This window comes from Rhipicephalus sanguineus, chromosome 4 (genome assembly GCF_013339695.2).
Source record: "Rhipicephalus sanguineus isolate Rsan-2018 chromosome 4, BIME_Rsan_1.4, whole genome shotgun sequence".
Taxonomy (NCBI): Eukaryota; Metazoa; Arthropoda; class Arachnida; order Ixodida; family Ixodidae; genus Rhipicephalus; species Rhipicephalus sanguineus.
In genome coordinates this window covers 86,623,478-86,649,874 of record NC_051179.1, presented here as the reverse complement: position 1 = coordinate 86,649,874, position 26,397 = coordinate 86,623,478, and the positions used below count along the sequence as shown (strand labels likewise).

The 26,397-nt window shown below is 47.1% G+C and overlaps 1 protein-coding gene across 1 annotated transcript in view; it reads left to right on the top strand.

The window, feature by feature from the left end:
- The window catches only part of LOC119390373 (ras-like protein family member 10B), a 92,534-nt gene extending 68,039 nt beyond the window's left edge, over positions 1-24,495 (top strand). The window contains exons 2-4 of the mRNA XM_037657981.2: positions 20,386-20,482; positions 22,195-22,411; positions 23,352-24,495. Of these exons, the coding sequence (XP_037513909.1) occupies positions 22,217-22,411; positions 23,352-23,774 (618 nt within the window). The 5' untranslated portion in view covers positions 20,386-20,482; positions 22,195-22,216 and the 3' untranslated portion in view covers positions 23,775-24,495. The remainder of the gene's footprint in view (positions 1-20,385; positions 20,483-22,194; positions 22,412-23,351) is intronic.
- Positions 24,496-26,397: the final 1,902 nt, after the last annotated feature.

Here is a 26,397-nt window from a genome sequence, read left to right as displayed (position 1 = left end):
CGATAGAGAAGGCAGTACCATTGTTGTGGCCATCGTGAAGGAATTGCACGACCTCATGCGAATTACTCGTCATAAAAGGGTAACTCATCCTTAAGAAAGTAAGTGCTTTTAATAAGTATTGGCTAGCATGAAGTTGTCAAGTGCCTCTTTCGCTGACTACCGTTCTTAACGGTGTATCGGACGTTTGTGTTTTTTCATTGAAAAACACACTAAGTTTTAAGTCGTTACATAATGTAATTGTCTTGCTTTTACTTGCTGAGTTGGACTTCTTAACAGCTAGAAAGTTGTTCTCCAATGCCTTGGAGGCTTTATCACAGAATGTGGCCTGAGAAGGAACAACAAAGCGAGAATCCTTGTCGGCTTCTAAAATTACCTTACTAAATTCTTGTCTTTGCAAAAGTCCACAATCTTACGGATCGATAACACTGCTCAGCTTGTTCTGGAAGGTACAAAACTCTTCTGAAGACAGTCAACTCCGTCGAGCAGACATCTTTCCTGGTCTTCGTGGGCCGCCTTTTTGGCAACTTGTCGGTTGAAGGCCTCCAGTTCGTGAACAGGAACACTGGGCTCAACACTGCACTTTGGACCTTTTGGAAGCAGGGCAGACATTTTTCCAGGGGTGTTGGTATCTGTCAACACCAACGCTTCATTACCATATTTTCTTCCTTCTGTATCATTCTTTCGGACCTTCAGAAGTAAACCGTGGTTAAGTCGCCACCAGTACTTAGTCATTTCCTGGGCCAACCGCCCGGAATCTTTCAACTTATGTGCTGCTATCCAAGGGGGATCCTTAGCGAAGTGGACTACCCGTAGTCAGACGTTGAGTAGACAAACCTGCCGCCACAGTTCAGAGCAGAGTATTTTGTGTGAGACGCTTGGCATGACGCATGGAAGGGGCCACATGACCAAAAAGCGAGGTAATTTCGGGAATAATAAGACTCTCTTTGAGGCAGAAACCAACATACCTTTCCCGACAAGAAGTGGCAACGATATGGCTGACGAGCAAGTCGCACTTCGGCAGTTCAATCGGAGAGAGAACACTAAAAGAAGGGCCAACTGTACTGGAAGTGCACTTCAGGAGAACTTCTTCTTGGCCTTGTTGGTATTGCTTACTGTATGACATTTTGCCGCTAGTTAAAATAACACACACAAGAAAGACAGGAACACGACGACATGGGCGACACTTCCAACTGATTTGTTTCAGGCATGAAAAAGAGCATACATATACATGTGACATACACATGCTCAGACTGGCCAACAACACTGCCTAACCTAGCCAGCTCTCCGATAATCTAGTCTCTGAAGGCCACGAGCTGTATCGACGTGTCACTGATACATCCACCGCACACCTTAGTAACGTAAAAGGCTTCTAATAACTCACGTGCTCTCTGATGCTTGCTCTTACCCAGAATCCTGACCTCATGAAATCGTGGTTCGCATTTGCAGACCTTGCAGTGCGCAGGAAGATGTGCAAGAACTTGAGCATCTTCCTGCGCACTGCAAGGCTTGCAAATCATTCTGCAAAGTGTTCTATTAAAAAGTGAGCTCCTGCAAGCGAAAGGTCCATTGCCGTGTTACTTTTTTATTTGCTTCAGTTTGCTATATGTATTTTCTGCACTTTTTCATTTTAATCTTTGAATAACCTCTCGTTGTTTGTTGATGTTGTTGTTCTTGTTGTTTTGTGCCACCGAACTTATAGAAATGGAGCAGCCTAGGGGATACGACCCTCGAAATGGAGCCTAGGGGAGCAGCCTCAACTTCTCCACAGCAAACCAGTTAGAAGAGACCATTGTGCGTCTCCACCCTCGTGCTCTTTAGTTTTCCTGAACTGCGATGGTCCTTTCGGTTTCGCGTTTGCATAAAATTTTTATTCAAGCAAAAAGAAAATAAAAGAAGGAGAAGAAAGGAACTCAGGCGGACAGCTATCCGGGGCGCTCGTGCGCTCTCCGGACAAACAGGCAATGGATCGATACGAATCCATATTTGCGTCTGGCGAGTCGATTGCAGTTCTCAAGACTGAGATTTCTGTTACATATATCTTGCCTCCGCGCATCCATGCATCTACCATTTTCACTCGCGATTATGGGGTGGACTCGCAACACACAGTAAAAGCCCGGGCTTAGCACTTTTAGATAGGTTATCTTTTTTACATCTCTATTGGGCAGCTGTGTGATCACTTGACGTAGCTCGAAGGGGCACGCCGCTTGAGACATTTAGGATAAATAAAGGACAGGGTGATTCTTAGTTGCAGGATTACAAAAGGTTCGAGTAATGAAGGTACGATGCTAGCGAGCATTCTGAAGGCATTATTTGTGTACTTATTTATGTATTGGGCCCCGGTAAGAGCCAAAACAGCAGGGGTATAAGTTGCGCATAACAAATGAACTTATGCAGAAATGCAAGTCCAAAAAAACAAGAGGACGAATCGACAGAGCCTTTGGTTCGTATGTTTTCATTGTCGTTGGTCGGACGCCTATGCTAAAAATGTGCGCAGAAAAAGAAAAAAAAATGCTTCTCTATGGTCTGCGTTAAAAGCAAAAATAATCTCATACCAACAAGAGAAAAATTGAACGATTGCCTAGTTTGGTGCAGATGATGCGCCTGGAAAACAAGCCAAGTCAACCAATAGGTATCCGTACGCGACAAAACAGAAAGGGTACCTTTGGATAATCTATACTGATGAAATTGTTACGGAGGGCGTGAGAGCTTGAGAGTGAATGAGAACGATGCAGGCTCTGGTCACAGTAACCCTTCCAGTATTGTATACATCTTGCCTCAAGCGCCTTTCGTGTCACGGCAAAACTAAAACGTGCAACAAAAAAAATTCGCAATCCACCACTGCCTTCTGTCACAGTAGGGGTCTGTCGCTTGAGTCCCCTCAAAGGCGTCCTTACAGCCTAAGTGTAAATTATGCATACACACTTCGCAGACATTTCGCAGAGATGCTGTATGTGGGTAGGCGTGGTCGAAATTCGTCCGTCCTAGCTACGCAGTAACTCCCAGCTTGTATGTGCCACAGATATTGGGCGTATCCCACTGCTCACTCTTGGTCCGCTAAAAATGGTGAAGGGAACAGACGGTCGGCAAGCACCAATTAGGATTTCTGGGGAGACGTAAGCAATAATTGAGGAAGACTTCGGTGAACCGTCGCGATTAACCAGTCATAAACACAGCGGGGCTACGCGTTTTAGCTTCGCTGGTTAGCCTTCCTTGCGGTGTACTTGGGCGGCAATTTTTTTTTTTCAATATTTGTGAAGTTTTTATTTTAAACACGGAAGTGTTTTATGTCCGGGTCTACCAAGACTTTAGTGACGTATTTCCGTCACGGAAATACGTCAACCACGTTTCAACCACCTTTTTGCCTCGAATTACTAATCGTCATCCGTCACTTTCTGTTCGGCGCATCTACAAAAACGGCTGTCTGTTGATACAACCGGTTTAACAAGTAAACAATTATCTCCTCAGTAACTGCAGTCGAAATAAACTTCTATCGATTAACGCATTTTGGCCGACCTAAAATGCCCGCAATAGCCATTCTGTGTAGGCCGCACACCAAACCAATGCTATTGTGCTCGCTGCCACGCTCTCATTCCGCATCCTCTCAACAATAGATGTATTGATGGGCAATCTCTATGGCGCTCGTTCCTTCATTTGCTTATTTGTCCTGACGCCTCTGGCAACGCCTTTTGAGGCTTTGTTCGACGGGCTTTCATTCTCGGGCCGCCCTATTGTGGGCGTGCGCCGCCTGTCATCGGAGATGGGGGGGTCGAAATTCGACCTTCAACATCTGGGGCGTGAACGCCCGGTGATGGCTCGCCTTTGCTTGACGCCATCACAAAGAGCCGGTGACGTATTTTTTCAACGCCTCTTACTTGAAAGGAGTGGCTGTCGTGATCTGCGCTTCAGGTTTGATTTATCTGGCTTTCGTTACAATTAAATAGCCTCTAGACAACCTCTGTCAATCCAAGAAATCATGTTCCTGTTTTGCTTGGGCTTTCGCTTTCTTTTTGTCGGAAGTTGTGGTAATTAAGGGGATGAACTAAAATTGCTTAGGGACTGAGGTGACTCATGCCGACGCCTTTCGCCTCAGCATCGCGGACATCGCGTGCTCTCTCGCCTTGCCAAAGAAAAACTAACTAACTAACTAACTAACTAACTAACTAACTGACTAACTAACTAACTAACTAACTAACTAACTAACTAACTAACTAACTAACTAACTAACTAACTAACTAACTAACTAACTAACTAACTAACTAACCAACTAGGAGTAACAAACGGCAAGCCCTGTAAATTCGGCCTGAAGACTTTCCTATGATCTGTCAAGCATTCAGTTGTCAGTTAGCCAGGTTAGTAACCTAACATCCGCCATACTCAATGCGGACATGTCTTCAGACGTAATGAAACTATTTTTTCGTTGATTAGGAAACCGCTAGCGCAAACATCGAAGAATGTTCCTGATCGTTCTCACCCTTTTGCAATAATAGTCCGCGGCATCTATATTCTAAGGGCCGCCACGCTTTCTTAATTCGTTTTTTTGCCAGTGTAAAAGAGACAATCTCAGGCCACTGTATTTATGCTTACGCGTGTTTTCTATTGCAAGCGTTCTGTTCTATGCTTTCTACCAATGCGCATAAAATGTCCGAATTTTTAAATAGAAATGCTTCATCAGCAACTGTTTTCTGTCATTGTTAACGGAGAATATTGTTCGTTACAGTGTTTCGTCATACATTCGCAAACTATATGTGCTGTACGAAAAACGTTTCGCAATTCCTAACGGTGTCCTTTGGGGTGCATAAAATAAAATTAATGGAGCTCAATCACACAAAAAAGCAAACGAGATAACAGAAACGCTTTGGTCAGAAATCGTCAAGTAAGCATTCTTCGGAAAATATTCGTTTGATCAACATACTATAGAAACGCTGACTGAGACAACCATGATATAGCTATAGTTAGCCGACACTGACTATTATTAGCCAACACTAACCGACACTAGCAAGTACTAATGACTTCTGGTAGCATCCCGGGACACCCGGTCTTGCGGCAAGTGTAGCGGTTTAATTTATTTTCGCGTCAACTGTTTTCTTTTTTTTTGTTTGTTTGGATACTATGCCGGGCTGTTTCGCACTCACCCACACACACGCACGCCCACACGAGTTTCTTCGGAGACCTAGCCTAAGACGGCTTCCGCATCAACAGAAAATCATAACCTCTGAGACGAGAGCGGTGGTGGCTCTAAGCAAACCCTACGCACACAGCGCGGTAGACCACGCCCACACAGCCCATAAATACCATAACTCCACTCTCGTACACGGAGAGTAGCTTACAACTCGCAGACATCCTGCTCCATATAGCGAGAACACCCTTTCGCGTAGCACCTTCCCTCTCTCCCTCCCCACTTCTCCTCCTGTCTGAAACACATCGCCAAGGAGCCGCAGAGCTGGAGTGGATCCTTCCTACTCGCCCTTCAGCCCACCCCGAAGGAGTGCTTTTCAATTAGGAAATGACGCTTTTTTTTTTTTTTTGAGGAGAGGAATCGATACTTCAAGATGGCGCCGCCGTCGACCTGGAGCTTGTCGATGGAGTGCCCGCAGTTGTCAGTGACTCTTTCCTCCTCACGGCTCCGGCGTTTGAGTTCGCTTGTTTACTATAAGATACACGCTGTCCGTATTCAGCAAAAAATTCAGAGCCCTTCTACTACTTCGAAGATGGAAAAGTCAGCGAAGCTGTGGCTATGGTGGATCTGGTATTGACTGATTGGCTATGGCGAATTTATATATTATCATTACTGACTATATTGAGCGAATAAGGAGACGTACACTCAAAGATCCCGGTGTGTCACTTGCGCATGAAGCATATTATCTCATCAGCGGTGAACAACGGCGATCTCAAAGTGAAATCCTGCAGTACACGAGAAACCCAGTTGTTTCGAAAGTGCATGCAACATGGCACGACGTTCGTTTCTTGTACAAGAGGTCTTGTATTTCAGGCAAAATTGTTCATGTCTTTCTGCCAAGTCGGCGAGATCATGCACCTTTATGCTTAATTTTACGCAATGTCTATTTTTTCGACTCAAGAACGCTGAATTAGACGAGCTAATCGGTTCGCCAGCAATTGTTGTTCTAGACGTATTTTGTTCGCGAACGCGATCCACCAGAACCTAGGCATATTGAGCGTCGCTGTTTAAAAAAAAATTAAAAAAAAGAAACTTCTTACACTAGGATTGCTCGTACGAGAAAGTTCCTTTCAGTTCCGGGACTGGATATGTTACTACCAAATATCAATGACAACGAGGGCTTACGATCGTAAAGCTTCGCGATTTGGTCCCAGCCACTATCTTCTATTCACTTCGGCCTTCCGTCCATTCAAAGTTTATAGCCCTTCTTTCGCGTACTCGTTTCTATATTCCTCGTTCGAAACCGTTATAGGGGCTTTTCCATGGGCGATTTTCTCTGGGCTGCCAAATCGTCGTGTGCGCTTGCAAGTCGCACGCTCAGAGCGGACGCTTCGTTCTTTGCCGGCTGTCGGGCTTCGGACAAATGTATGCGCGGACGCTTTTACATGCTCAGCGAGAGAAGAAAAAGGAAACATAAATACATCGAAGAAACACGTAGAGACAGAAGCCGGAGAGACATAGGCGCCCCTTTCTTCCATTTTATTTTTCCCGTTGCCTTCGCGCCTGACTGTTCGGACGGCGCGCAGGCGCCAACTAGTCGCGTTCGTTTTTCTTTTCTTTTTTTTTCGAAAGACACTTCGCTTGAAAATTTTCCTCAGCGCCACTCAATACAGGGAGTGCACATTTCGAAAGATTAAGATATGCGCTATTGTGTACGCGTTCATGCGTGCCTCAAAATAAGCACGCTACGCACGCAAACCTTGAGAGAGAGAGAGAGAGAAACAAGAGAGTGAGGCAGAACAGATCAGGCGTCCACACAGAGCTTAAGCTGACGTGCTTTCTTGCATCTGTAGTGTGGGGAGGTAGATGGAAGAGGTGTCATATAACTGTTGGCGGATAGAAGAAAGAGGCAATGTTTTATTTTACTTGGCACAGCAGCGTAATAAAACGATCTGAGACCTGCTTCGATAACGTTCGCTTGCAGAATAGCACTGATGGTGCATTAATTGCACGCTGCAGTACTTGAGTACGTACGAAAAACATGACAAACACGTCAACAACAAAAACCACAGGATATAGGTCTGTGCTTTCATTATTTTTTTTTATTCTTTGCTTCGTTTTGTACGTGCTGAAACACTGTCGAGAAAGCCTACGAGCGCCGTTTAAGGCCCAAGGCCTTAAACTGTAACTGTAAACTGTAACTGTAGGGCTGGGGAAAAAAAACACACACATATTTTGGGACCCAAATACTTGATCTTCATGGGCATTGCCGTTATGCGACAATGGAGGCAGGGCTAGCCCTATGGTATTCTTATTATGCTAGGCTGTGCTGTGCTGTGCTATGCTATTACGTTGTCAGCCAGATTTAGAACACTTTGGCCACATGCGGAACCCAACACGTTTTTGCTAGCTGCTACCAATACGGTGACGGTGAATGACTCGTCAGTATTGCGCTGAACAGTGGCGTAGTACGTTCTTCCTGACATGCCAGCCTGTCACGCATACAACCTCATGCAACAACTCCCACTACGTTCTGGCAGCAGCCCTTGGGCGTTTTGACCACTGGCGCCGACACAGAAAGGCAACTTTTCGTGTTGCTTCAGTGGTTCCAGAATATAAGCTACATTGACTAGTCTTGCTTTGCAGCGCCCACAGCCGGATATGATTTCTCCCTTTGCGTTTTATAAACACACTGTCACTACCACTACCACCACCGAACAACAAGAACGACAACAGCGACAAGATATTCGATAAAATGACGTCTGTGAGTGAATTTTTGAATAGTAGCATAAAGTCGTGGACGGCATTGAAGAAACAGCGACAAGATATTCGATAAAATGACGTCTGTGAGTGAATTTTTGAATAGTAGCATTAAGTCTTGGACGGCATTGAAGAGCAAGGCCAGTTACTTCCCGATGTGTCCGAGTTTTTTTTTTTGTGTGCGTGTGCGTGCGTGTGTGTGTGGTGCGTGCGTGCGTGTGTGTGTGGGGTGTGTGTGTGTGTGTGTTGTGTGTGTGGTGTGGTGTGTGTGGTGTGTGTGTGTGTGTGTGTGTGTGTGTGTGTGTGTGTGTGTGTGTGTGTGTGTGTGTGTGTGTGTGTGTGTGTGCGCATTGTGCTGGCGGAAGCGCCGCGCCTGACAAATTCATTACATGCTACGCACGCACCATCAGCATGAAGCGAATTGCGTTAGAACCGGGAAGGGGATGAGAAAGGCGGACCAGACTGAAAGCGCTTGCATTGCCGATGAGAACACGTGGGCTCTTGACTCCTGCCGTTGCCAGAGCAACGCGTCGAAGCATGTGAAAGCACCGCCGGCGGAAGGTTGCAAATTAAATTTGAGAATCCTCGTCTTGCATACTCTGCCGACGACTTTTGCCACGGTCACTTGCTTTTAACAAGACACGGTGGCTCAAAATAGGGAAAATAACGCGCACGCACGCACGCACGCACGCACGCACGCACGCGCGCGCGCACGCACACACACACACACACACACACACACACACACACACACACACACACACACACACACACACACACACACACACACACACACAAACGCAATAGTTGGTACCACCGGGAAAGGAGATGGCTCAAGATACTTTACACAAGTTGCAAAACAAGTTGGGTGTGTAGAAGCGTATACAGCCTAAAACGCCCGTTCCTTGTACAACCCAAGTGGGTCAGTGTTAGTCTTCAGCAACAAATAAGCATAACAGATGCGCCTCGCATGTGTCAACTGGGCTTCGAAATTGGCGAAAGGCGACCACCGGACGTGTCTGAAGAGCTCGGCTTCAGTAGCAACATCAAATTCTACGCGGCTGCGTTGCATATTTCTTGGAGCGCGACTGCTACGGAATACACATTTCGAGGAGGGCTGGCCCGAAATCAAGTCTACTTCAAAATTACCATAACTGTGGCGTTATGGGCAGCGATCTTATAGAGACATTGATACAGTTTATTACACCTTGCACAATTAGGAGCGTCTGCATGATTGTAATATGATCTTCATGTGCTGTGTGCTAAGTCTTCTGTTTAAAAATGTATCAACATACCAATGTGCATTTCAACGTTTATAGCATGCCATAGGAACAGAGCGCAAAGGGAAGACGCGGACACAGCTTGTTCACTCTGTGTCTCCTTCCTTCGGTGCACTATAAACGTTAAAATAGATTGCCAACTGACACAAGCTTACGTTATTTCAAGTTATACAAGTGTCTTTCGCGCAGTCGCCAGCCGGTTAGTAACGTCGCTGGTACGTATACATGGCGAGTAAAGGCATAATACATTTGATGACACAAACGGAATCCGAAAACACGTACTTTCTTTACTCGGAGCGGATGTTGCGAACGTATACATCTACAAAGCAGCCGAGGCCGTCCCCTCGACGCATGTCCCCATACTTATAGGCCTCCTAACCACCGAGAAGGAAGCGAAGCCCGAACGACTGCATTTCTGAAACCGTGCCTCGATTTCCTTTTCCCGCTTGGTTTCACCCGCACTACACCGTTTTCTTGACGGAAAACCCGACGAAAGCAGGTGGAACTCCGGAAAAGCAGGGCGTAAACATCTGCCGTGACAAATGGACGGAGGAACGCGTCGTCCGTCCCGGCTATATATATCGAGGCAGCATCCCCTAGCTGTCCGACTGCATGCCCAATGTTTATTCCTTCCTTTCCTCTCTGCCCCGGGTCCCCTGTCGACTCCGGTCCCGTCGTATAACTCGTCCCTCCAGACGGAGCAACAGCAACGACCGTTTTCTTTTCTCTCCGATGGAGCGCGCGCACGTGCCGAGCCAAACCTTCTGGAAGGATGGATGGATGGAAGCACCGGGGCACTCGTCCTTACTCCTCAATCCTGAAGGAACGGGTTGGCGCGTACGCTTGTTGCTTCTTTTCTAGCACTCCCTCTCCCACTCGGTCGTCCTTCCGATTGGTCCGTTTGTTAGGTTGACGTCGTTTTCTTGTAGTTGCTTCTCACCGGAAACCCCTCATCTGGTTTCGCTATTCTTTGCCCGTCTTATATTTGTCCATCGGGTCTCGACCCTTTCGTCTTTCCCGGAAACAGCTGCCAAGCAGACACCTCCCCCACATTCGCAATAGTCAGCGACCAATCAGCAGGATAGTGTACGGGCAAATAAAAAAGAATTTTTTTTCTTGCACGCTATCACGCTCCGTGTAACTCCGTAGATCATGGCACTTGCCGTTATGCGAACAGACTTCTCTTGTGTGTCGTGGTGACCTCCCGCGACGACAGCAAGCGACGCGTAGTCGAAGCAACTGCATTATTCTGGGAAGAACCATCGTTAAGGCCACTGAGCTTGTTTCGTCTTTTTTCTTGTCTTCTAGCGACTTTAAGGCTTCAGGCATAATTTATGAACCTAGATACTTCCGGGTTTCGGCCGTCGTGTTCATTGTTTTTGGTGCTTTAGCAGAAGCGAAACAGTGCACTATAACACGAATTCTGAACACGACGGTTGCCTCAATTCGCTGTCGTGTCCTTGCAGCTGTTGTGAACGTGCCATGGACTTCCTTTTTTTATTAAGTGCATAAAAGATAAAGGAAACAAGTGTCACTAGAGTCTTATTTATTGCCAAAGTTTCTACGTCACTGTGCTTCAGCTGATAGCAGCGAAAGCTCGAATGAGGCCAGTGTATGAACGATAGCCTGTGTCTTTATCGTGCAATGAAGACTAAGGGGCTGTCTGCACTGCCTCTATGAATCCCAGCATTTGCATAAGTTTCTCATTTGATCTCACGCGTCACAGTGATGGTAACGATGGCTGCAAAGCTTTCTCAGTGAATATGCAGCACGAACGCATCAGTGAGAACGTTGAGATTCAGCAGGCGACGGATATAGAAACAGATTACAACTAACACTCTGAAGCTAAGGCTGAACATGTTTCTTGCAACGGTTTATTTTAAAGATAAGGAACCTCCATTGAGAGCGTGCGAAATTTATAGAAGTAAAGGTGAGTGGTTCGCTTGCTGCATGGCTGAGACTGGTGGCCCTTTCACTCCCCACAATGACTACATGCGTCGATGAAACAGTACATGTCTTTACTGTTTTGCATGTTACCATTTTACCTCGACAGTAGCACGAATGTGACGTTATGTAACTTATTTTTGTCATGACATGCCTATCGTTCCACATGCCATTGCACGTTATTCACAGTATGTCGTGCGTGTGAATTTTTATAGCTCTACAAAAAGAACGACAGCGTCAACATCGTCTCATTATGCCATTCTTGTCTGGTCATGTTTGTGCTCACATTTACTTCATGTCGTAAATGCTTGCCATTCATACCACGATATGATATCCCAGTTTCGGAAACGGCCGATATGGCGTCGTGTCGTTTGCGTCATTGATGTCTACACGCACGTGATGACATGTAACATTCTGATACATCGAGGAAAGAAAAAGAAAGGAGGTAGCATTACGTCACGCAGCCAGCCTTGGCAAGCCAACTCGCTTTGAAGCCAGCAGTGTCGGCCCAACACGTGACCTTTTGCGTCAAAATCACGCAAGAAATGAGGTTTGTCGAGATTTCGGGTATGGCACCCGGTAGCTTTTAATCGAAGCGCACTTGTTCGGCGCAGACCGGCCGGCTCACAGAGGACGTTCAAAAACGGAACTCCACCGGTAGTACTAAAACCTACCCGCGCGCTCTGACGTTTTGATCACGTGTTGGGCCGACACGGTGGGCTTCAATCGCGTGACGTCATGCTCCCTCCTTTGTTTTTCCTTCCTCCATGTTCTGATACATACCAAGGTAGGAAAGCGACCACAGTGACATCACCAAGGCCTGTATAGATAGATAGATAGATAGATAGATAGATAGATAGATAGATAGATAGATAGATAGATAGATAGATAGATAGATAGATAGATATCTTTCAAGCTTGCTCGCTGAAAGTGTTCTCGTTGTCTTTTTTTTTTTTTGCATCCCGCCGTCTAATTGTCAACCTGTTAAAAGAAATGTGTGAATATGAAAACCGCATCACCACAAGGGCCGAATAACGACGTTATATTCGTACTAATCATGAGGTTTGCGAGCCTCGGCAAATGGGAGAGAGGAAGGCGGCCATCGAGCTCTTAATTTTGTAACTTTTGCTCTTTTCTTCTTTTTTACTAGGATTAAGGCTTGGGCAAGTTCTTTCATTCATCACAATTATTCCTTAAAGGGGTTATGAACCACTTTTCCAAGTAATGATCTAATGGCCTCAGTATCGGAGTGTACTGCCTCCCGAATCGATTGCCGCAAAAATTTCTCGAATCCGTCAAGAATCAGCGGAGTTACGGGGGTTTGGCGCACGCTACCAGCGCTTTCTCTCTTTTCTCGTGCCGACGAGCGCACTGGAAGCTAGACAGGGAGGGATGGCATGGGGGAAAGAAGTTACGCCAGCGCGCGTCATGAAACGCGATCGCTCTCTCGCTGTGATTCGCTTGCGCGAGTGCGGCGCCGGCAAGTGGCGGCATTCCGCGGCAAAAAGCGCATCTGATCCGAACGCCGCTCTCGATTTACGTCGGCTATCGGCCAATAAGCATGCTATGTCTTTGCGACGTACAGCGGACAGACGCCCCGCCCACCGACGAGAGTGAGAACCGGCCTCTGTTTGAAAAGAGGGTACCTGGGGAAACGGCAACTTCGCGCTCCGCTTGTGGCCATTACGCGGCGCGCACGACTGTAATATTTGGCAGAGCAGTTCATAGCCGTGTCAGCTTTCCGCAGGATGTGTTTTTTCAATCAGCCCAAGGGGTGCTTCATGACCCCTTTAAGTGCGGTAGCGAACCAAAAGATTTGCCTTGGTGAGCCTGGCTGCCTTACACACCGCCATTCTCGACGGTCAGCGAAGTCTTGGCGCGAGGGCCCAGGGCACGGCCCGAGCTCAAGACATCCTGCACTAAGGCCGGCTATCCTAAGCCATCTCCCCAAATAAAGACGCTTATTCTTTCTCTCGCTCGCCCTATCCGCATCCTCTCCTTGCGCGATAGAACGAGTGGAACATCTACGAATATACAGTTCTCCACAGCTGTGGCCCCTGCTTGTCCGTTTCGTTTTTGTTGCTGTAAATATATAAGCGCAAGCGGGAGTGTTTTTGTTTGTCTTGTCTGCGTTTCCTTCTACAAACAGACAAGTCCGGACGATTCCAGTCTTTGTCGGACGAGTGAAATTTGTCTTGCGTAATAAGTAAGCTAAGGCCGGCTCGAGCGGACACGGTCGAGCCTCTTAACGTCCACCGTATCTTGAGTTCTCAACTTTGTCGCTTATGGCTGACATTATACCCCAACCGGATAGCCGTGGCGGTGGAGAGGAGAAGGAAACAATTAAACAAAGTGACAAAGAAAATGAACTAAGTGTATATAAGTAAGGTCGAGAGAGAGAGAGAGAGAGAAAGAAAAGAAAATAAAGTCACGATTCTTTCTGTCTCGCGCAGAACACGGCAGTGCAGGCTGCGGGTGGTCAGCCAGCAGTCGTAATCGCCGCTCCAGGAGCAGTAAAAATCAGCCATGGCCTGGCCTCTTGCCTGCAATTGATGGTCGAGAGAAAAACGAAAAAAGAAATGTCAGCGAGTACTTGCGACAATCCCGTGTACTATATCCTTTTTTTTTTTACTCCGTGCTTCCCTAGTTCCTTCTTATTCGCTGCTCGTCCGTTGAGTACAGCGTCGAGACACTGCGTTTGAGCGCTAAGAGCGGGGAGACCCTCTTTTGTTGTGATGGCCTCGTTCCGCACTACGAGTCCGAAGCGCCGCCGAAGAGTTGTTAAACGCGATCGTCGTCGTCGCGGGAAGAAGCACTGCCGCTCGTTGAGGAGGACAGAGCTAGCGCGGTATAAAACGGGAAAAAAAACAAGAAGGATGTGTGATGAGATTGCAGGACTGTTGTCGGGGAGACGTGTTGAAGTAGTGCAAGTCGGTGAAGGAGAGAGGAGCCAGAAAAAATGTTGGCGCTATTGGCCGGTCGTCGCCGGCTCTTTCGTGTTGGGAAACGGGTAAGACCATAAAAAGAAATAAAATAAAATAAACAACTCGCGAAACGAGGCCCTAGGGTCATCTCGGTGCCGAGTGATTCTAGAACTCCTCGTTGCTTCTTCTGTTCTCGAGCAGTCTCGTCTCGCAATGAAAATTTAGGACTAACCAAGAGGGTCGTGCGACGTCTTCCGTGATGCCGGCGTTCGTCGTGAAAAATTTCTGACACGTTTACTTGTTGCTCGCGGTGATCTCATATTGAAGCACGTACTAAGATCACATATATCAGCAAAAGTGTCGTTGCCGAGATGTCGAACGTGACCGAGTGAGGCGATGTGTAACAAGGGGATGACTTAGAGAATAAAACGAGCGAAGGCATGTTGGTCAACGTAAAGTTACTTGTACAAAATGATGATGAATAAAGAAATGCAGAAGTCACTCTGGTGTTCGGACGGTTCATCAGTGCGTCTTCCTTTTTATTCATTAGTTCGTTCTCTAGGCAGTTTCTTCGCAAAGCTCCATTCAATCGTTTCCCTACTAATGAATGGTCACTAACAAACACTTTAAATTAACATGAGTGGAAGCATTAGAGGCTAGTGGTATTGAAAAAAAAAATATGCGCAGCCAGATATGTTGCCACGGACGCAGTTTTAGGTGCGACCGTTTACTCTAAAAGAAAAAAAAAGGATATATGCTACTCTTTTCGGTGAGTCCTGATTCACCAAGTACGTGACTCTCGTTAAAGAGATTCCTTAACTCTATCTTGGGTCACACGACTCCCCGATGAGAGTATAATGATCCCCAAAAAGAGTTCACATGTCTCTTTAAAGAGAGTTTAAAGAGAGAGGCGAAAAGTCCGAACTCGCGAAAAAGAGTCAAAGGACTCTTTTTTTTTTCCTAACAGTGCTTGGTCCACTATGCAGTGGAGGTGGATGAAACATTGAAAATGGGATCCGATCGTTCTGAGCACTCGCCCACCAGCCAGAGCATGTTTATCCGAGAGATGAGGATAAAAAGTCCAGGGTCCGTATCCACACACACAAAAAAAAGAAAACCCTTTAACGTTATAAATGCTCGTAAAAAAAGTATTCGGCCAGTCGCGAAGCATGTTAATAATTAAGGCAACCGCCCACTCGCAAGGAACGCTTGCGAACGAAAAAGAGCCTCATGAATTCAATACCTGGGACCGAATTCACAGAGGCTGACGTTCGTAAGTTTTTCTTTGTGTTTGGTTTTGCTAGTAATGAGCCTGGACTGACGATTTACTGAAATGTCCTCGTAGGAATAATACTAGCACAGAATTTTTTTGCGGACGCGATCTTTTGACATGCATCACAGCCACAACCGGCATTATATGGACGCGAATCTCCTTCATCTTTTCGCCAGTTACTAGCTTGAAAACCTAACTTGCTAAGTGAAACAAACCGCTTACAGTGCATGCGTGCGCTACACATAAAAATATTACGCAGCTAATTTTGGACGAGAGGGTCCAAATGATACTTAGGAATCATCATGTGACAACAGTGCGACACATGCCCTCCATTCTCTATTGCAACTGGAGCTTCAACTTGCTTTTCCGCTGACTGATGATTGTATTTCTACTCGCCTCATATATCAAATTGAGACGGTCCAGTGTTCTTCATTATGTACGCGCACCTTCTGCGCTGGTTTAGGCCATAGAAATTGGTGGTTTGTGGCCAAAGAGTCTTTTAGAGTCGCTTTATCTTGTACGTCAAACGCCGTGACTCACCACTCACTCACACTCACTCACTCACTCACTCACTCACTCACTCACTCACTCACTCACTCACTCACTCACTCACTCACTCACTCACTCACTCACTCACTCACTCACTCAATCAATCAATCAATCAATCAATCAATCAATCAATCAATCAATCAGTCAATCAATCAATCAATCAATCAATCAATCAATCCTATACGCACGGCACGCACTAGGGTTAAGCACAAAGAGAGAGTATACATTACACAAAGCTTTATGCGTGCCACGATTTCTTTGTGACGCCCTTGCGCTGACGCTGTACACAGAATATCAAGTATAAACCAATGTGCCCAAGCCCGCCAGCGATCACCATGACAACCGATTACTTAACTCCTTCGCTGTATCATATCCAGCCACACAACGAATCCAAAAGCTTTCGCTCGGTTCAAAGCCATTCGCAGGAGCTGTCTCCAGCTTTAGCGGATGCGTTTTTACAAGTGCTCCCCGAAATGGCTTGCCATGCACGACCGAGGTAATGGACCTCGCGCATGTAATCGTATTTGCTTTAGAAAAGGACGCGACATTGCTCACGGTTGCTGCACAGACGTCCTGAATGTCTCGCATAGAAGCGGCTCAGCGTGACCTTTCGAAGCGGTCCACGTGCCGTCGTTTACCTGGGCCATCTTCTCGATGCGTTTTGGATCGACAATCCCCTCGGGACGAGCAAACAGCGTTTTCGGTTTCCATGGAAACCTCCGCGGCGCGGGGATTGCTGTCAGAATGCGGCGCATAGTAGAGCGGTATATAGGAACGATCGGCGGGCGCTACCGACCTGTTGCGTTTTGTTCAAGGGGCCCCATTTGCGTTCCACCGAAGCGACAAAGACACGGTAGATACTTTTTATGCATTTATAGTTATTGGAGAGGCCACACCCGTGAAGTTAGGATGCTAATGTAAGCAGCGTAGCAATTTGGGCAAGCTGGTGTAGCTTCTCCTTCAAACAGCACACGTACACGATGGCATAGAGACAAAAGACGACACAAGCGTTGTGTCTTTTCTATATTGTGTCTCGTTTTGTGTTCGCTGTTTGAAGATGATGAAAATATAAATCTTATAATGGCGGGCTACTGTGAACCGCTTACGGAGGAGGATACAACAAAGGAAAGAGTGACGTGGACGTCACGTACTGCTATTCGTAAAGTGGCAGTGCGACTGGTGGTCTGAACCTTGCGTCCATGGCAATGAGTCCCGTCAAGCTTTCGTTGCTCCTGACTTCCAGAAAAGCAGATAAAGCTTCACAGGCTGGACATTTTTTTTTAATTTCACTGTGCATTTTGCTCTCGAGGCAAGCTGCAATTACAGTGTATGAAAACACACTAGCTGACACGTACGAATCCACATAGGAACACATACACATCCAACACGTGCAGACAAGCACATGTTAACACACACAAACACACATCCGTAAAGTTCCACCAGGTGGCACGCATATACCTATACCCGAACACATACACATCCACTCATGCGCCGCATATACACACATGCAAACACGCACGTGCACGCACGCACGCACGCACACACACACACACACACACACACACACACACACACACACACACACACACACACACACAACACAAAATCGTGGTGCACACGCTCGCTATCGACAAGGAAGCAGTCACGTTCTTGGTTCTCGTTACTGTGATCTTATTTTGATTTCGTTACGTGGACCTTGGCTTCGCAATATCGCTGCAGCCAGGCTGTTTGAGGAAAGCGGCTCCGTAATGAATCAGCGAGGCTTCCCTCCTCATTCCAGCGTCAGGCTTCCTTCGTGTGCGCACACACACGCGCGCGCGCGTCCTGACGACAGCAAGAGATTGCTGTCTCGCAATGAGATCAGCCGGCACCCGGCAATCTACTCGGCGACGAGGCGAGATTGCTAAGCGGAGACCACGCAAGGGGATAGCTCTCCGACTCGTTCTCAGATACGGTCTGCCTCGCTTTCTGACTCTCCCGAGCTCGCGCTTTCTCGCCGTCTGCAACGATGAAAAACAAGCACAAATAAAGACAGGCGATAGGACGTCTTCTGATGAAAACTACCCTGGGCCTTGACCTTAATAGGACGATGCGCGTTGACTCGCCTTACTTCTTTAGCCTGTTACATGTGAAGCGAGTACGCCCGCTCTCTACCTCGCATACCATTCTTTTGTTTCGTTGTTTCTTTGTTCTTCTGTGCGCTGCGTACAACGAATAAACGAGACCGTTGACGAAGAGGTCGATTCTTTCTTTCTTTCTTTCTTTCTTTCTTTCTTTCTTTCTTTCTTTCTTTCTTTCTTTCTTTCTTTCTTTCTTTCTTTCTTTCTTTCTTTCTTTCTTTCTTTCTTTCTTTCTTTCTTTCTTTCTTTCTTTTGTATACAACTTCCGCGGCTGTCGCCAGTATGCAAGCAGACAAATTTCGGTCTGTCGCAGAGAACCTGTTCTCATTGGCGTCTCGCCAACGTCCGCCACGATTCGAGATTCTCTCGTGTCGACACGCAATGCGGTAGGAGAATAGCACTGAGCCCGGAAATTTGAGTCCGCCCACACCTAAAGAACTATACTTCTTGCCAAATATGCTTACGCGCGAGAAATGACTTCAGCCACATTCGAGCGCTGCTTTGAGCTGTGCGAATACGCCCATGATAATGCGAAGGATGGATGGATGGATACAACTTTATTTGAAATAATCAAAGTGAGTGTGGTTGGAGCACGAATGACCGCACAGACTTGATTGAATGGAACGACTGTGCGTGGGCTACATGGAATACATCGCGATATGCATTAAGAGGATGCGCTCTTGTCTGTCATTACAAAATGAGCACGGAGGGAAACGAGCCAGACCAGCTCTAGGCGTATAAAATTGCAACTTTATGGAACTCGACGGCGTAATTTCGTGAAGAGCTCTTGCTATTTTCAGGTAGAGACGCCAAGGGAACAAGAGGTGCCGGTACTCGTTTTGATAAGTAATTAACTAATGTGTTGCAAGAGTCTTCAATTACTGCTCGTCTTTTGAATTTCTCGGTGTGTATGAACGCTGACACCGGAATAATCGACAGGCTAAAAGAGCGGCTTTCACCGCCAAGCTGTCTGCAATTCATAGGAGTGGGCACAAGGAAGAGGGGAGGGGGGGGGGGCGTCTTCCCCTTCCCTATGCCATTTTCTCACCTAGTCGAGAGGCTAGTTTTAGCCGGTGTCGTAACGCGATGTAGATAATCTTGTTCTCGGAAATTCGAATGCGCGCTTCGTGCGCGCCAGTCACTTACAATTCACGAATATCTCTTCTTCCGCCACACCTTGAGCCGCGTTGAATGGATCCTACTGTTATGGCAAAGATATGACCAATAAGCACGGCCTTGTAGAGTTAGTGGACAACCCACGGTTGCAGGAATCTCCAATATCTACCGCATGTGTGGTGCGGTTTGGATGCGTAGTCTGTCGGCACTGCTACTTGTCTTTGAAAGAGTTTCTGTAATGCGACGTTTTCTTTTGCATTCTTTTTAGTGACTGCGCGTGCCCATTATAACAGAATAACCAAGATTCCCTTGGTGCAACAAGAAAACCATTTATTATTCATAGCAAAGGAACAGAAATATCTATGCGAGGAATGATCGGAGGAATATAAAATAACCCCGAGCACTGTATTCGTCGGCAGAAAAATTGCCTTGAAAGAGCCATTTGTTCCTTATCGCTGAGCAGACATGCCTGCAACGGTATTCATAGGGGCTTCGAGAAGAAAAATTTTTTAGAAACCGAGAAACTCACTCCAATTCATCTGCTGCTCCTTCTTATTCGTACATTACCTCATCCTACTCAGACTGGCCTCCTGAAAGCCCTAAAGAAAATTGGGTGCAACGTCTTTTTTTAATTTTGGACATTTTATTCTTCCTTCAGTCTTTTCTGTCTTGTCATACTATGAAACGTCACGGCACTCCTATTTGAGAGGACTTCATAACTTAATAATAAAAGAACAAAAGACTGGCCACTACCGAGGCTATTTATTCCTCCCTACGCTGCGGCAATTTTTACATTCTCCATTGTAATGCACTTGTAATGCCTCGCACCTTCATCCATCATTTTAGCAACGTTCACTCTTCTTTTGTTATGTCCGCGACTTTTCGAGGTTCGGAGCGCTTCTTGGCGCTTGTGACGGGAGCTTCAAATTTTTAATCTTAGCGACTGTTGCCCGACACATCGTGGCGTGAATATTTCAAGGCGTGAGGGTCGTCGCTATGGAGTAACCGTCACTCGAACCACTCCACTCGGCAAGTGCTGTTCGTGGCACAGAATCAATCAAGATGGCGCCTCGCCAACTTATGCATTACAATCGAGATACCATTTTTGCTCGCGGATCTTTATGCGACCAAAATAAAAGCCCGGCCACGGAAGCTCGAATATGCCCTTACACCAACCCTGACAGTGAGCGATCTTTCTGTCTTCGAACTCTTAGTTGATGCGATGCGCTAAAAACATAAAAAAACAGAACAGCTGTGAAAAGGGTCTTTCTCAAGGAATCTTTTTTTATTATTGTATATGCAGGTAAAGCACGGAGAAATGGCGACAGACTGAGAGGCACTTCAGGGGCCACGGCCCGGCAACCATAGCCGTTCTTCAGCCACGGGAGTCATGACACACGGTAAGTACTTCCTTGCGACGTCAACAAGCAGCCCTAGAGACAACGCCAAGGTGCAGCACCAGCTTCTTTTTTTTTACCTTAGTACTCAAAAGTAATTACATTACACAGATAATATTTTCTAAGCAATCGAGAAAAAAAATTCGTTTAATTGCGCCGCCCAAGGTGGGGGCGCGATTAAACGAATTTTTTTAGGGGCGAAGCACCTTATAGGATCTCGGCGTGTTGGCGTGCATCGTCGTCTGCTGTCGCAACGGTCCATTTGCTTGAGCGCAAGAGAGGGCGCCATCGCCTCAACGCTCGCCGCGTGGCGAGAGAGAGCGAACGGCGCGCGTTGACTAAGGAAACGCTCTTTCTGCGATGAACGCTGAACTACTAGCTCGCAAGGAACGAGAACACGCCCTCACCCGCGAGAGACAACGCTGACGCAGGCAGTGTCTGCTAGCGAGTTTCTTTATTGAAAAAAAAAAAGAAGTCACAGTTTCACCGCAAGGGCAAAGCAATGAATGCGATAGCAAGAAACTAATGCTATACGAAGTGAGGCTCGCCAATGGATACTCTCAGTTTGAACAGCGCTCCTGTTGCAAAGGCGGCCGAAGCAGCGAAGGAAACTAGCGTGCTTCAAGTGTCGAGCTGTGAAACTTGATAGTTCGCGCTCACCTTCTGTTTGTTCGTTTAGCGGCGTCCCTTGAGCTCCAGTTATTTTCGTACGCTCCGTAACATGAACGCGGACATCACGGTGAAAGCTTGAAGCATTCCTCTTCCCCTCACCACGAGAAAACCGCGCGAGCAGACAGCGGAAGGGCAAGGTTCTCCCGGCGCAAATATAAGAAGCGAGCGAGCTCGCCGACGACCTTTAAATGCGCCCGTCGTGCTCCTAGCGCCATCTCACTGGTAATGAAGAAACGCTTACAAGCGCCTGCCGTCTCTGAGTCCGTCCAGAGGTAAAGGGTGTGTATATAACGCTCGCCGTTAGCTACGTGGCGGATCTGCGTTTCGTGGCGTAGTGGTTAGCGCCACTCGCTTCGGAGCCCTGGTTCGATTCCGCGCTTCGGAAGCATTTTTCCGAATTATTTTTTGGGGGGGTTTCATATATATATACATACTTATACATATACGGTGCATGACGGCGGCGACGGCGACGGCAAAATCCAGCTAAGACTGTCCATATTATTGCTATCGCAATAAAAACGACCGCTCGCGCTGCACAACTGCGCACCGACCACCCCGTATATATAGCCGCTCGATATTGACCTGCAATGTAGTGCCGGTGGGAGATCTCTCTTGCGCGTAGTTGAACAATAAAGATTCGCAGCGTGCATGTTAACTATAAGCGGACTGCAGCTCTCTGTGCCTAATCTTTCTTCTGTCTCTCATTGCCCATTTGCAGTGACTCTGCTGTGGGAAACACCGGCGCACACTGCATGCTTCGCGCCTCCACAGGTTTCACGTTAGTGGAGCTGAAACTTGTTTCGCCCTTCCCTAATTTTTTGTATATTGCGACGTGAATTAACAGCATCATTTCACGTCGAGTGCATCAACACAACCATTTTCATGCGTATGCGTCTACCGTATCACTGTTGGTTTAACTGGTAAAGATACAATACCGCAAGGCTACAGCCCAATATGGCGGCACCGAAACCTATTCGTAAAATAGTGTATAAGTCACACCATTTGAGGTACGAGCCCAGCGCATTTGCTCTCTGGCGGTGCAGCCCTGGCGGCGTGTGGTCGCCTATGGTGCTGGTGCCCGGTGGTGCATGCCGGATGAGCCTGGTGAAGGTGGTGGTGCTGGGCGCGCCGGCGGTGGGCAAGACGTCCATCATCCACCAGTTCGTGTGGAGCGAGTTCAGCGAGACATACGTGCCCACCGAGAGCCGACGCACTTACCACCCGTCGGTGGTGGTGAACGGACGTCTCTACGACTTGCAGGTAAACGGAAATACCATATTGGCTTCCTAAGTATGACGTAACACAATTCGTTGCTGGGCCAGCTGGTATGGTATGATAAAATTTATTCAGGTCTTGAAGATAAACCCTTAAGGTGGCGTTCATACGCAGGTATACTGGATAGCGCGGATTCAGTACAGAACACAGGAAGAACACTCACAGAAAGGGCTCGCTACTTGCGAGTAGCGCTTTCCTGTGTCCTGTGGTAAATCCGCGCTATCCAGTATTCTCGAGTATGATAGCTTTACTCGTAGGTTCGTACTATAGATTGTGCCTTTATTTTTCCTGCTAGAAAGAAAGACTGATCAATGCTACAAACATTCTAATAAAGTTCTGTGAGTAATCATATATAAATGAACGGTCTTGACAGTCCTGCCGAACCGCTTAAACACATTACTTAGAAAACGTTTGTCAATGTAGCATTCTTAGTTGTTTCAGCTTTGCATTAATGTTAATAAGAGCGGATGATGTGAAATGAGGCTTAGCGGCAATTCGTGAATGTCAGCGGCCTATCGTGCTACTTAAGTCGCACTTTAATGCACATTCCGCAATACTACGTATCGCGTATTACGGTATTAAACAGGTGTTTTCGCTCCTGTCTAAAGCACTCCTGCACGCCTGTCTAAATGCAGAAAAAGCTATGTCGAGCCACAAAAGGCACTGCTCCACACACCTGTGGAAACAAAAAAGGCGACACAGACGTCTATTAAACAATGCTGTCAATGCTTCAGTGCGTAAAGACATGTTTTGTTTCTTCGATTTCTTGACTCTATCTCTGCGGTATTTCACCTGTCAGTTGGCTCTTCTCTTGTACTGTGCGTTCTTGTAGGCCTCCTTACGTTCGCGTTAAATGCCCACCGACATGATCAACGTCAAGCCGTTCCGAACAACTTCGACTTTGTCGCCGTTTCCCTTGACGCAGGTGACGGACCTTCCCGTGGTGCCGTACTTCCCGGCCAACTCGTTCTACGAGTGGAGCGACTTCCGCTACTGCGGCCTGCGCAGCGCGTCCGCCTACGTCCTCGTGTTCGACCTGAACGCGCCGGAGACCTTCCAGTACGTGAAGAACATGCGCGAGCAGATCTTCGAGTCGCGCAACATGCAGGGCGTGCCCGTCTTCGTGGTCGGCAACAAGCACGACCTGGGCGAGCCCCGCGAGCACCGCGAGGTCGCCGGCCTCGTCAAGAAGCACTGGCGGTGCGGCTACGTCGAGTGCTCGGCCAAGTACAACTGGCACGTGGGTCTGCTCTTCCGAGAGATCGTGAGAGCCCTGGACGACGGGGGAGGACTCGGTGCGCGTGGAGCCGGCGACCAGGGTCGAAGGGACCGCTGTCGCATCCTATGACGCCGGCGGTCGGCGTCGGTGTGAACGAGGAGGCACTGCCTGCATGCCACAAAGAGCCTTCGCTGCGATCGATGACTGGAACTCGGAGACACGGATCAGTTTTCTTTCCGTAAAGTCGTAGTCAAGACGGCGAAGTGTTCCTGAATTTCTGTCGCAGATGAAGCATCAGTGACTAATATAACTAGGAGGTATAGCGAGCACGAACAAGTGTCTGATCTTCCTGTTTATGAGTGGAGAAAGAAAGGAAGCACCTTGAAGGGAGAATTTTCAGCATTACGTGTGCCCTGCCTTGGTGGGCTGGACTACCTTCTTTGCGAAGATGCGACGTCATCGCGGGCACGTCCCTCCTATCAGCCATAACAAAGAGCACTACAGGCACTACTCTGCTCCTGTCAACGTGCTCAGCAGGAAGTGCTGTGATGTCGAATTCCTGCACACAGGCAGTCGGTGTACGTGAACACGATGCTTGTGGACGCAGGCTGGTGCAAGCGTGGTTCGACACTCCATCCAGCATTTCAGGTCAGAAAGCCGCGTTATATTGAAGCGTGGCTGGCATCTCGATGGAAACGATGAGGGTTTGTAAGTTTTGGTCTCTACATTACGGTGTTGACGTCATTAAGACTACACCACCAGTCGGTTTTTACCATTCCTGTCTCCCTTTTGTGTGCAATAATTGATGTGTCTACTCATTATCGCTGTGCAGTAAGGCACTTCACGTTACGCGTAGTGTAAGGCGTTTCACGCTACGCGAAGCAGTAAGGAGGAGAAATGGCGTGAATGCTGACTAGTGCGATAGATATCTCTAGATGCTCATACCGACTGGATGTGATTTGGATTCTTGGTCAATGGTGTACTACGAACTATGTCAAATAAGTAATGACAGCTGGCCCAAGAGGACGCAGTGAGAATTTTTGCCCCGTTCAGACGTCAATGCAACCACGTGGAACGGTACCTGGGTCTAATTTGTTGTAGCTAGTCTGGATTTCAATCGCACCGGCTGCATTTCTGACTGAAGTTATAATTTGGTCGGTTGCAACGTAATAAAAAAATGCAAGATCGGCGCCGCGGCGTGCCTGTGTAAGACAGTCGGGCTAGTTAGTTTCCGTTCGAAGCGTAGCACTTTCTTTCTGCTAATGCACGCACTACGCTGATTTGGCATTAAAAGGTCGCCCTTCCTACCTAAAATATTGTATTTGGCTGAGCAGTGAATTCAAAATCTCAAATAAAATTTCTAGTTACATTCAAGCGTTCTACCTAATACCACCTTCGCAAACGCATGTCTGTATATGGAAAAATGAACAACCTTAAATGCGCAAAAATATTTTATATCACAAAAATGAGCAAGCGCAGTTCGACGGAGCATCTAAACAAACTATCTCGGCGAAGGAACGCGATGGCTGTGGGCACGGCCTATATTTTTTTTCTTAGGTTGTGACTGAGAATGTGCTGTTGAATGACGCAGAGGCCAACAACGCGTGCTATTCTTATGCATGATGTGATGCATCCTACTTTTTATTTACCGACTGAGAAAAGATTCGTACATGGGCTCTGCAAAAACCCGAACGCGAACAAGTTCAAATGGGTTCGCCGGCTCATTGTTTTCGTGTATTTTATTCACATCCTGTAGGTCACGATGCGTCATGTTTGCGAAGAATGCGCGTGAAAATGATTTTCAATAGACAGTACGCAAACCATTTTACATGGCTGTTTCCAATAGAGACGACGTTTAGAAAACGCGGCCCTGCATCGCAAGTTTACGTATGTTACATCATTTCCTGGCTTGGCACTGCTCAAGAGAAAGTCAGGACTGGAATTATTAACTGTTCGACTGAGATTTGCGTCTTATTATAGGAATGTGGAGTTTCGAGTTGCAAAAGGGTTGAGGCGACTTTCGCGGATGAAACTGACGTTATATAGTGCTCAGCAGCTGATAAGACCTTATTTGCTCTGTTGCATCGCTGGCTTTCGCATGAGACACCCTGAAGGAGAAAGATGGAGGACCATGTGATCAGAACGGCGCTTCGGTCTAGAACTGGGCCTCCAAAGATTTAGCGCGGCTCGTCGGTTTGTTGCTTCCCAAATAAAAACGGGAGGTCTGGCACAAGATTAACTATGCAGGTAGAAGTGTGCTGTGGCGTCGGTATACAGGTGATGTGTGTAATGGCTGAGCCGTACAGTGCAAACGAACACAGTGGCATCTGCCACGTTGACTTTGTCATGTTAATCTTTGTAGTCGTTTTGCATTAGCATCGAAGGTGACGTCTAACTTCGTCCACTAATACGCAAATAGAAATGAAAGCGGTGCCACCCTAAACATTAAGGCCCCGTGTATGTCGTATTAAGTAGGCAGCACTTCAGCTTCAAAGTTCCTTGCGACATGCTATCCAGCAGCGTGGTTGTCATCCGTGGATTCAATTCACGCACGAATTGGAGCTTGACTAACTCAGGCATGGTGTACTCACAAATTGAAATAGAGCTTGTTCAATACGCTCGATTGAACGATAACTGGAAGCACGAGATCAACTCAAAAGATAGTGTCTTTTATTACAGATTTATGAAATCGTAATTCCTTGACTAAATAACAGTAGATAAAGCGATAAGAACACGACTACATCAGGGGCCT